Here is a 12,973-nt window from a genome sequence, read left to right on the forward strand (position 1 = left end):
AAACCATGTAACAGTTTGGCAGACATTTCCTCACTACAAACAAATTGAACATATGTGAAGTGATTCTATTTTTCTTTAACAAGTGAGAAGAAAATAACCTTTTCCTCTTCTGGAATGAGAATGGCACATTTCTCACTTTGCTCGCATGTACAGAGAGAGAGAGAGAGTCACCCAATTAAATCTGATTGAAATGTTTATTATAAACATATGAGGAGCAGAGATATCATAATTCTTCTCCTTTGATCTTTATGTCAATTCTCCTATACACTCAAAGTGTGAGATATTGAAATGAAGGGCCTCCACCAATCTGTGGAGTTTCTCCCTGAGTGTTTGGGCGCTGAAACATCATAGAGAGATTTCCTATGAATAGTGGAGGCTTTCCAGTTTTGAACGTCATTCTGTATGGACAGAAGTTGTCAGAACTAGAAAGGGAGGAGGTGGGGGATTGTGTTTATTCTCCATGTGTGTTGTGCATAACACTTTTATCGTATCTCAAAAAGGTCTTCAGAACATTTGTTGTTTGGTGAGGGATCTGGGTTGGGATTAAAAGTACATCATTAGTTTTGTGTATTTTAATATTGCATTATCGCTACCAAATAATATAATGACAAAATGTTGACTCATGGTTTCAATATGCCAGTGTGTTTGAGATGCTTGTTTTTCGCATAAAGTTAATACTCGTCTTCACTTGAACTTTCACTTGGTCCAGATGATGACTCTTCTATTTCTAGCGGCTGTATTGTCTTTTTTATTGCTGATCTCGTTGGTTTTCTTTCTAAAATACAACTACATTGAAATTTAATTATTTAGCATGTGTGAGGTTTTGTTTTAAATTGCACAACACTGTAGTATGGAAGAGGACATTCCAGATCACTTTAGAAATAGTTCCACACTGGGGAGACTGAGGCCCCTTCCACACACCTAAATAAAATCCCACATTTTCTGCTTTGAACTGGAATATATGGCAGTGTGGACTCAGATAACCTGGTTCAAAGCAGATATTGTGGGATTTTCTGCTTTGATATTCTGGGTTATATGGCTGTGTGGAAGGGCCCTGACAATGGTGAGCAACCTCCTAGAAACACAGCTGGCTCTCAATCACTGATCATACCCTACAATGCACTGGCTTAATAAAGTGGACACTGGATGAGTGCCTCTAGTGGCAACTACACCAGTTCACACCTCAGACAGAAATTGTGGCAAAAAGATTCTGCTATAGGCTTGACATAGCAAGAGACATTGAGTCATACTGTTAGAAGAAACCACAAGGGCGTTCCAGTCTAACCCACAATACACAATCAAAACCCTCCCAACAGGTAGCTATCCAGCCTGTTTGAAAACTCCCAAAGAAGGAGATTCCACCACATTTCAAGGCACTTGGTGAATTGCCTTGGACATGTTTTTACTTGTCAATATCCTTGCTGACTGCAATACCCAGAACTGGACACAATATTCCAGGGGAGGGCTGACTAAAGCAGAACAGAGTGGTACTATTACTTCTCTCAGTCTAGACATTATATTCCTATTGATGCAGCCTAGAATCATATTGGCTTTTTTGGCTGCCACCTCACACTGTTGACTCATGTCCCGACTCCTAGATTTCTTTGTCTGAGCATTTCGTTTTTTTGTCTTGCTAAGTATAGTAACACATATTTCTCCCTTGCTGAAATTCATTTAATTAGTTTCTCTCATTTGTTAAGGTTATTTTTGAATTCTGATCCAGTTCTGTAGGATATTGGCTAAAAGGTAAAGGTAAAGGTTTCCCCTGACATTAAGTCTAGTTGCCTTCCTGCAGAAGCAGTACCTATTGATCTACTCACATTTGCATGTTTTCAAACTGCTAAGTTGGCAGAAGATGGGGTTAACAATGGGAGCTCACCCCGCTCCCCAGATTCAAACTGCCAACTTTTTGGTCCGCAAGTTCAGCAGCTCAGCGGTTTAACCCACTGGGCCCTAGGATATTGGCTACTCTTCCTAATTTGGTGCCCTCTTCAAATTTGATGTGTGTGCTCTCTATTCTGTCATTCAAACCATTTATAAAGAGGCTGAATAACACTTGGTCCAGAACACAATCAATTTTTCCAGGGCCCTTCCACACAGCCCTATATCCCAGAATATGAAGGCAGAAAATCCCACATTATCTGAGTGTGGGCTCAGATAACCTAGTTCAAAGCAAATATTGTGGGATTTTCTGCCTTGATATTCTGGGATATAGGGCTGTGTGGAAGGGCCCCCAGTGATTTTCTTTAGAAATGTACCTCTTCAAAAGATGGCCTAAAGGTAATATATTAAATTAATTAAATAATAAATAAATAAATCTGAATCCAATCGGATCTATATATATTCACAAACACACGATGATCTCTCACACCTTCTCTTGCTCACATATGCACGCATGCACGCATGCACACATGCACACACTTGTGTGGTATATCCCAAAATCATTATTCCTTCATCCATTTATGTAAAACTTAACTCTTTCATTTTCAGTGAATCAACATGACTCACAAGGTAAAGAAGTCTTTTCTTCTTTTCTAAATCCTGTCATTTGCAAAATGTTTCCAAGACCTAATCCTGGAATAAATCCTGTTGTAAGACTTCATGGAAGACCAATCAGCCACTGATTAAACTCATTCAAAATAGCACCTTACCTTTGCAGCATATATAAACTGAACATGGCAAAGACGATGAGTATTAAGCCCATAAATGCTTTCATGTATTCTAAAAAAACAAATAAACACAATAATGTAAAATTCTTCAAATCTTTCTCAGAGTTCATTTATAAAAGGTAACTCTGATATAATAATCAAAGAGGGAACTTCACCATTCATTGCCAAGCATTTGTCTCTGAAGCAGCAATGCCATAAATGTTATCCAATCTTGGGAAAGTTACTTTTTTGGATGACACCCAGTACAATTTCCCAGTAAGGCTGTGTTTGAAGTCTCTGGTAGGCAGGAAACTCCTCACTTCACCTCTTAGCACTATTTTTCCCAAAGGAAGCATTTTCCAAGATGGTTGAGAAAAGATAGGAAACTCCTTTGTATTACCCTTCTCCTCTCAGCCCAAGATGTTAGATAATAAACGATATCTCACAACATTTCCTTGTGAGCCCAACAGGTAAATTTTAAATGGTGTCACACCTGGACTGCCGACTTCAAACAATGGGATGGGATTATTTTCATTCACTTCCATCAACATGTAGGATGTGTCTGCATCTTTCTCCTGCCACTAGTCTGATATAGCAGGAAGCAGAGATAGGATTTACCAGAATTCCCTAGTTATGGAGCTTTCTGGGTGGTGAATTTGGTGAGTTATAGTCCAAAAATGCTCTAGTGAAAACCAGAAAAGACTTTTACTTCTAACATATATTTTAGCTTCTCCTTGATTTATTCTCTGTAGATCTGAGTCAGCATATAGTAGCAGAGGTATAGATACAGAGGGATAAACTGGGGACATTTGACTCACCATAAGCTATCTGCTGCCCAATAAAAGCTTTCTTCAGTTCCCAACTTTCTAGCATTGCAGTAACTTTAAAACTTCAGTCAACTATTTAGAAATACGGATTAGCCATCTAAAGAAAAGAGCCAGGAAAAGTACCCAAGGAAATAGGAAGCTGTGAAATAGAAGAATTATCAGTATGAATTATTTTCAGTGTCCCATTCTCTGCAGTGCTAGACACCTTGAGGAAATTTTCATGGGAGTTCTGTGGAATATTTGGAGGAGGAATACCCTTATTTTGCCGTTCACATAGCTACACTCCAGCATAGGTGCCCTTTTCTTCCTTAGTCTTCCAGCTTTTACCTGGTTCTTCTGTGACAGAAGAAGATCTATGTCCCCTTTGCCTATATGAGACATCACTGTAAAGCAATGACAGGGACCACTTTGAGCAGGAAACACTCTCCAACATTAGTACCAAAAGGGTTACGAATCGGTTTTTTGTTCAAATTTGGATTCCTTTTGGTTATTTGGGGTGCTAATTCAGAAAATTGCATAGGATAGACCACATCAGCTCTAGTTTCTGATACAGAACATATGCCCTCCAGTAGTTGCCATCTGCTCACCCACAGAAAACCATATTTAATAATCTAGAGCTGATGTGGTAGTCGTAATCTTTCATGGATAGTCAGCCTCTCCTCACCCAATATCCCTGTTACTTTTGCACTATAAGAGAGTTTCGCAAGACCAGCCACTCTCACTGCCGTGTGGTTTCAAGGCAACAGTGTAGTAATGATGAGGCTTGTGGACTACCAGTGGTCCACGGACCACAGGTTGGAAACCACTGCTGTAAAGTCAAGATGCAATTGTACCAGGAAAACTGTTTTGTAGAAGCATCTTTACAAGTTTGTTTTTTCTTCACTTTTTCCACTTGAACCAACGAATGTAACAAGAGAGCAACATCCACTATAAACACATCTGGGTAATTATGTTGTGCCCAAAACGTTGCTGGATTCCAAATGGCAAAGAAGATTGGAAGCTTTCAGTCAATTCTATATTTTGTGGGGCAGGGAACACACAGTCCTCTCCTTTTAAAAAATATTAGCAATGGAGAATAAATCATTACTTACGAGGCATAGCTTTCTTGTAGCATATTTCTTTGTGATAACAACATCCTAACTCTGAACACTTGATTCTTGTCACATTTGGACGGCATACTTTATAAAAAGGAATTTCACATACTTCAAAGAGAGAAAGAGAGAGAGAGAGAAATAATTTAATATTATTTCCAAAAAAGGGGAAAATCCCACATCAATTGAAAGCATTCGTTTTTTAAAAAAAAAATCCCATCAAATTAATATAAAACTTTGTTGTATTATTAACACTGTACATTATGAACTGAATTTAATAACCTTGATTAAATACTGATGAATCATTTTTAAATAATTTGAAAGCTTTCCAGTTCTTCAGTGTCTAATAGGCAACAGAAAAGAGAAACCGGGGGGTGGGGCTCTTTCACATTGCACATTTATTGCATTATGATTCCACTTTAAAATGCCATGCCTTCGTCCTATGGAATCCTGGGATTTGCAATTTGGTGAGACTCTAGACTAAAGTAATCTGGCTGTAAGTGGCTAACTGTCCCTCCTCAAACAACAAATCCCAGGGTTCCATAGGATATGGCCATTAGAATTAAAGTGGAATTGTAGCACTTGTGTGCCAGGAAAGAGGCGCTCTGAGTGGCAGTGTAAAGCTCAGGGAGATTAGTTCCAACAGACTTGGCCCCACTTCACAAGTTAGAGATTCCCTTTATTCCAGCTGCTGAATTTCTCCTTGTGCATTTAATCTTGCTCAAAGGGAGGATTGATATATGGTGCTCAACACAGACCTTCTGTTTTCAACAGTAGCCCCACTCCAAGTGCTTTATCACATCCACATTGTTCAGTCATATTTCTTTATGTCTCACCAGCAACACCTAAGTGTTTGAAACAGACACACATATGTTTTATTTCGGCATCCATGCTGTGCTCAAAAATGATGGGAAAGGCTGAAACAATTTCCTTTTGCATGCTCATGAAACATTCCCATGAATATTAACAATGAAAGGAGACAATGTCCTTGTCATGTATGCTTAGCAAAGACCTCTATTAGGGTCACTTTTTGGCTCTCTGGAGATTTTCTTCAACCTAAAGTTCAAACCAACAAAATTACTATGCCTTCGTTGATTACCTGGTGCCATACCATGCAGAAAATAAAATGACAGCTACTCACAATAGTATATATAACTTCTAGTATCAGAGGAGTATGTTTCTCGGAATCATCTACTTGCAAACAGCACTAGGAAGGCATTATGGTCCTCATAACTGGCTTGATTTCCCAGACACCTGGTTTGCCACTGTGTGACCACAATGTTGAACTGATCTTTGATCTGATGCAACAGGGATCTTTGTACATATACGGCTTGAATAAAAGTTGTCTTAATGATAGTACTGGACTGGATGGCCCTTGTGCTCTCTTCCAATTTTATGCTATCTTTGTGAATTTGTCCAAACTCTAAGATCTTAAGGACAGGTTCTTCTTTCAGTCCTACCAATCTCCTAGGCATATCAGGTAGGAATAAGGGAGAAGGTCTTTTGGGGAGCTGCTAAAATGAGCCCACCTCCATAAATTACCTGCTTCTCTCTTTTATCTCACCTGAGTTTTTAATTAGTTTTAATTACTTTGTCTTTTAATCACTACACGTAGCCCGCCCATTGTTACTGTGCCTGTGCATATTATAATTTGTATATTGTTATGTATTCATTTGTTTTATGTTACTGTTTATGGTTTGCATTTTCAGTTTGTGTTTTTGGTTTTTCTTTATTGTAATTGTTGTTTGGGCTTGGCCTCATGTAAGCCGCTCCGAGTCCCCATCCGGGAGATGGTGGCGGGGTATAAATAAAGATGATGATGATGATTATTATTATTATTATTATTATTAGACTTTTGAATTTCCTCCTTATAGAGTCTAGTATTGATTCCTCCTTGAACTTATCCCACTACCAAGTGAAAACCTTTCTATTCTGTTCTAGGAATTGAATTCCATGGGCTTTCAATGAGCTGCTGCCTCGTTGATTTTTATCTCCCATCTCTTAGTTATTTTAAACAAGTTTTGAGTCTATACATTTTTGAATGGAAATTTAAAATAGATTTTAGGTACTTTTACTTATGTTTTAATATCAGGCCGATTGGTTTCATTTGTCAACAAGACAGGAAAAGACAACTCCACTTTTCACAATGTGCTGTTTGTAATAGGCATTACATCTCGTTGCCACTAGAGGGAGCGTTCCAGAATTTTTTTCACATTGTACTTATGCCAGAAATACAGTACAGGCAGCCCCCAAATTACAAACAAGATAGGTTCTGTAGGTTTGTTCCTCAGTTGAATTTGTATGTAAGTCAGAACAGGTACATTTTAATAGTGTAACTCCAGCCAATTTCCTTTAGCCCTGAATGGCATAATGAAGGGTGCTTGTTTTGATGTTTGTGCCCCTGTTCAGAAGATTTCACCACTCCTATATCCAAATGGCCAAGCTGACAAATAGTAGCAGAGGAGGAAATAATGAAGAATTTGCAAATAAATGGAGGCTGGCACTTGGGTATTTGGAAAAGAAGACAAAGGTAAACTTGAAGATGGCCATAAAGGGGATTCAGTGAAAGAAGATATTTGGGTAGTTGTTGTTTAGGAATGCGATCCTGTTTTGAGGGGTTTTGGAGGTCAGGGGGTGGGGTTCATGGGTGGGGGATAGAGGGTTATGTAATGTTAAGGTATAATTAATTTTACAACCAAATCTGATTGTACATGTGTTTAATGAGTGTTGAATGCTGACTCTTTTGTAAAAAAAATTGCATTAAAATTTTTTTAAAAAAGATTTCACCACTCTTTCTATCCCAGTGATAATTGGATTTTGAAAAACGTGGCTTGTTGTGGAACCAAAGATTGGTGAGAAAACTTCAGTGGAGACCCTTTCCCCCTGGGATAATAGCTCTTTTAGGAGTGAATTTCTCTTCTGAGGAGTAATTTCTTTACATTTAAATTTAAATATCTCTCCTTTAAATATTAATTTCAATTTTTGAAATAATGTTTTCAGTAATATAGCTTTGGAACATAAACATTTAAATTAAATTAACAATTATCAAAGGGAATGTTGCAGGAGGATTCATCTACTTTATAAGTGATTTATACACATTGCTAAACATAAGATTTCTAAGAATGACTGCCAGCTTCAGGTTTAGGGTATTTGAAACAACTGTGATATAGTGGTTTGAGCATTGGACTAAGATTTTGGAGATGAGGGTGCAATTCCATTTGGCCATGAAAGCCCATTGGGTGACCTCGAGTGAGTCACATCCTCTCAGATCCAGAAAACCCTGTGATAGGGTCGAATTACAGTCACCATACATCAGATATGACTTGCAGGCACATAATAACAACAGAAGTGCACAGAGGAGGAGAAACCTTTGTGCATACCGTTGAATGCCTGCACAAAAATCTTGGACTGTCCCTTTGGAAAGAGAGAGGGACAAGGAGAAAACAAACTCTCTCTCCTGGAAGCCTCTTAGAGTTTTGGCGAGAGAGAGAGAGAGAGAGAGAGAGAGAGAGAGAAGGAGAAAAAAACTCTATCTCTCCTGGAAGATTCTCAGAGCAATGATTCACCTTTTAAAGTGACCAGGGGTATTGGGGGGGGGGGGTAGAGAATGAAGCCCCTAGATGACATGCAGTTGTTCATTTTGGTATCCATTTGGATTAAGCCTTCATCCTTCCCTATATGCACAACTCCTTATTAGTTCACTTATTAGTTTGTGTGTTATACCTGGCATCTTTCCAAATATATTCTTCAAACTAGTTTTAACGCATCCAAGCATCACAATGTTTCTGTGAATATCCCTTTTTCAATAGCCTTGATCAAACAAGTCAACACAACTCTCACCGGGGAGCCCCGGTGGCGCAGTGGGTTAAACCGCTGAGCTGCTGAACTTGTTGACTGAAAGGTTGCAGGTTCAACTCTGGGGAGCAGCGTGAGCTCCCACTGTTAGCCCTCGGCTTCTGCCAACCTAGCAGTTCGAAAACATGCAAATGTGAGTAGATCAATAGGTACCACTCTGGCGGGAAGGTAACGGTGCTCCATGCAATCATGCCAGCCACATGACCTTGGAGGTGTCAACAGACAATGCTGGCTCTTCGACTTAGAAATGGAGATGAGCACCAACTCCCAGAGTTGGACACAACTGGACTTTATGTCAGGGGAAAACCTTTTCCTTTGCTTTTACAACTATCATGTTTATTGCTTTATTTATTTTAAAAATGACAAAACCAGGCATATATAAAAGTATGAAGGCTGGATATAGGTCACAACTAACTGTAAAAAACATGGCACACAACATCCGGTAACACATCATACCAGCTTTCCAAGTGGATAACTGGTTTAATTAGGATGCAAATAGGAAATAATTTAGTTCCCAGAATTGAGGTGGTCTCCAGAAATATCTGTTCAAGTTGGAAATGGTCTTACAAAAGAGAGGCACCATTCTAAAACCATGAATAGACTGAGAATCCCCGGCTTCATAGAAAATTAACATTCAAAATGATCACAGAATTGCGAACAGAATCCAGATTATGTGTATAATACCTATACTGTAGTTAAACCAGCATAATGTCCAGGTTTGAAGAAAGTCAGGAAGTAGGTAGTCTAGTCTCTAACATATGTAAATATCACTGCAAACAACAGCACACGAAAAAGTCTAAGTACAATTTAACTCTAGCTTTGACTTAATGCATCCAAGCATCACTGTCATTTTTCCTTCTGTATGATTTCTAACATATTTGCTTCATGCAGCAAGGCAGTGCAACATCAAAAGCTTGCATTTTGTGCTTTTTTGATGGGCCTAATAAAAGTATCACTGTTGTATAGACTTTGGATATTATTATAGTGTGATACTGATCTATCCTTACCTGCAAACCCATACTGGAGAAAGTTAGCACTTCGTTTTTTCAGCTGATGAGCCAAGGGTGGAGACTGTATGGGTTTGGCCATATTATCAGACAAGTGTACACAAGCACCAGGAGACCACAGTGTTAAGCAATACATTAGGAAAAGAAATCCTAGGTTCTGGCCATGTTCTTCCAAGTCCTTCATTAATTGAATTATTGGGGCTGATCCCTTAAAAGCCTTTAATAGAACTGTAAAGAAAAAAAAGCACCAACAATTTTTATGATAGTCAACAATTGTTGTGTCTTCAGCTCTCAGCAAATGGGTAAAGCAATGTTTCCATAATGTTGAGCAGCTGGTTGGCCTACTATAATTACTAAGTTAACTTTATTCTTCAAAATCTTCCCAATTGCCCAGTCTGTCTATTTCTTTCCTCAACACCAGGAGTGAGCAACTGAAGGACATTGTGATATGTGACATCACTAAGAGCTTTGTTGTCATTTGAGTGGTTACCTAGGGAACTGAGGTCTGAGATCAGACACACTCACACATAAGCAATAGCAATCCATGTAGCGTGTAAGGAATTGGTGATCATGACACATCCTCTGGAAAGAATGAGCTAGCTCCTCTGTGTAGATTTAGGCATATATCTCCTACATCCCCTAGAAGTGGCACTGGGAGGATAGACCCCTTGAGTACTTCTGGATTAGTCTCTTCTGTTGCTTGTGGAAAGTGGAATCGTACTTTTCACTTAATCACCATTTTCATGCATTGGATATAGCCACTGTCAAGGAAAAGATTTCAGGACCCTCACTGAGAAAGACCATGTGGATCCAGAATAGGTCTCTATAGTCACTTATGGATCCATCACCAAGACTCTACCCTTGAAAGACAATCATAATCGGCCACAAGTGATAGCCTATGATTATGATGACACAACAATACCATGGCAAAGCAGGGATACTCATGGGACTATAGCTTGAGAAATGTGAACTAACCTAATAACCTAATAACCTAACCTAACCTAACCTAACCTAACAAAGAGAGTGTGCTGTTGGCTTGAATAAAGATATTGTCAACCTATAGATTATGGATTTTCTTTTCTCCTTTATGGCCCAGTATACCTTACTTTGTGGAATGTGAAATTTTAAGTAGGTACTTACCTTTGTGAAACATAACCTGAAATAGTCATGCAAAACATCCCAGAAATAAGGTCACGCCAGCACTCTATTGTGACAATAACCATTTATTTTCAATGGAAATATAGCTGCCCATTTCTGGTTGCTGCCAGCAAGAAACAATAAATAGCTGAGCCTTATTGCTTCAGACATGGGAAAGGGGAATGCTTTATCTTCTTAATACAAGAATCAGTTATACCACATATATAAGCAGCTGAAATGTGTTATCTTTTGGGGGGCGAGACTTCATTTTAGAGCAAAAACGGGGCTTCCCTTCTAAATCCTGAGATGGGATTGTCCCCCTCTATTCAAATGAAACAAATACAATCTTGTGTTTAGGTGCCATCGGGTTGAGTTTTTTTCTGCTTCAGATCACAGATGAGAACAAGTAACACACATATCGGCATTAGGGCACCAAGTGAGTTTTACTATACAGTAAAGCTCAAAGAGAGTGTGCTGCTTGCTTTTAGACCAAAGCTCTGCTTCTTATAACCTAAAACTCCTGCTGTTAGGAACCAGCCCAAAATTCTGCAGTAGGATTCATCACTAGGATTTGAATTGATTTGCCAGCTTCAAAGGCTTAACTATTTTGCCTTCAAAAACCACAAGCAACCTTCAGATCAGAGTACTAAAAATATATTTGACATGATCATGCACACTATCCAAACTGTGCATTTTCAGTGATCAATAAACAGGACAGTGCCACACTTCAGTTACATGATCTCGATGATGTTTTCCAAGGTAACTGAAGCTTATTCTTATTGGAAAAGGAAAATGAAGTGTTTGTTCCTCATATAAACACTATTTCTCTTTCCTTTACTTACTGTATAAAAAGAATGAAAGTAAATGGATTACTATTTCACTTGATCTTATCCATGGGGAGACAGGGCATGGAAATAACAAGATGAAATGTCAAGCCTGAGGTCTGAATTTTCCAAAGGCTCTACATGCACATTAACCTGACCTCTGCTTTGATCATGATAATAATAAATAATACATTTAATTCACACATACTCTTGCTGCCCTGCAAAACCCAAATACCCTAATTAGGACTTGTATTTTAACCACAGTGTCTGAGTTCCATTAATATACTAGCCAGCAGTAGGTTAAAGTACAGGCTCAACCATTTTAAAATGTAGTACATGAATCAACTAGTAATTAACATTTAAAAAAACAAGAGCTAGCATGTCCACCCTCACCCACCTATTCTGAATTCAGGCATTCCCCATGAAATGTAACTTTTTGTCTTGGTTCCCAAGATAGTCAATTTAATATGAAAAAGCCAAGACAAAATGTCAATTGATATTTTACTGCATTGTCAGTTTGATGTTTTAGAATACATGTTAAAACTGTGTTGGAAGGTTTAAAGAGACATAAATAAATTGGATTAAATTATTAAAACAGTCCAATGAATACTTGAAAACATGCTGGGACATAAAAAAAATCAAACTAATGTCTAATACAAGTAGAACAGGTCAAAACAACCTTGGAACAGCGCAGAATTTTCAATACATTTTAACAGAGCGTCAGTCATCACTTCTGCCGCTTAGCTGCATCCACAGGAAGATAGTATAACACTATATCAGTCCTGATACATGAATCACATTTGCATTCAAAATTACAGGTATTTACAAAGAGGAGAGGGCAGAACACCAGGGACTTCATAGCCAGCTGTTGCACTTGCTGCAAGATGAGGTAATTTAAATGCAAACAAGTTTAGTCGAGTCAAGTTTAGGGTCCATGCTATCTACACTTAAGTACAGACAGTGTCAGTGAATGTACTGAATATTATTATACATTGTAGGAAAGAAAAAAAATAAATCCAGTTCAAAGTCCTGTCTTGTAGTGCTCTCAATGAAACACTGACGAAATGTCAGAAGCTTTCCCAGCTTGATTGACAACTGGTCTTTCAACAGAAAGAAAGAAATGATAATCTGTTATAAATTGGTTTCATCCCAAGAAGGATCATTCATACTTTTCAGAACTTTTCGGACAAGTTTTTCAAGCTCCTTGCGAGCCCTTTGTTCTTCTTCCAGTGATTTCTTCATCTTTTTGTTATCCTGGTAAAACAAAAGACAAACATATGGCAAAATGTTCTGAACAGCTGAAATGTTTTAGCCATAAAGATGACTGTTTTTATATCAAGGGAAATTGGCTGAGAAGACTTATTCAGGTGCGCAGTTTTACTCTCTCAGGTAGAATGAACAAATGGCAAAATGATTAAAGGATAATAACAAGTAGCTGATTGGTAAGATTCAATGATGTTTTTAGGCATGTTGTTATGTTATTAAAGGGTGACTAACAATATACCAGTGTGCCTAAAATATCTTCCAATTTTATTGTACAGAACAATGTGTAGAGGATTTTTTAAAGGTAAACTGAAGAAATGC

General features: G+C 38.3%; 2 protein-coding genes across 4 annotated transcripts in view; both read right to left on the reverse strand.

Moving 5' to 3' along the window:
* Nucleotides 1-671: 671 nt before the first annotated feature.
* Nucleotides 672-9,612, reverse strand: TEX29 (testis expressed 29). The gene is made up of 4 exons (XM_067466242.1): nt 9,429-9,612; nt 4,567-4,677; nt 2,652-2,721; nt 672-786 (listed from the first exon to the last, which is right to left on the reverse strand). The coding sequence occupies exons 1-4, from the start codon at nt 9,610-9,612 to the stop codon at nt 672-674; spliced, it is 480 nt and encodes a 159-aa protein (XP_067322343.1).
* Nucleotides 9,613-10,635: 1,023 nt separating this feature from the next.
* ARHGEF7 (Rho guanine nucleotide exchange factor 7) overlaps nt 10,636-12,973 on the reverse strand; it is a 117,786-nt gene continuing 115,448 nt past the window's right edge. For 2 of the 3 annotated variants that reach the window (XM_060769609.2, XM_060769610.2), the window contains one exon: nt 10,636-12,643. In XM_060769609.2, coding sequence (XP_060625592.1) covers nt 12,521-12,643 — 123 coding nt within the window. In that variant the 3' untranslated portion in view covers nt 10,636-12,520. The remainder of the gene's footprint in view (nt 12,644-12,973) is intronic. The other variant, XM_060769611.2, reaches the window with a different exon arrangement.

The sequence above is a fragment of the Anolis sagrei genome, chromosome 3 (genome assembly GCF_037176765.1).
Source record: "Anolis sagrei isolate rAnoSag1 chromosome 3, rAnoSag1.mat, whole genome shotgun sequence".
Classification (NCBI taxonomy): Eukaryota; Metazoa; Chordata; class Lepidosauria; order Squamata; family Dactyloidae; genus Anolis; species Anolis sagrei.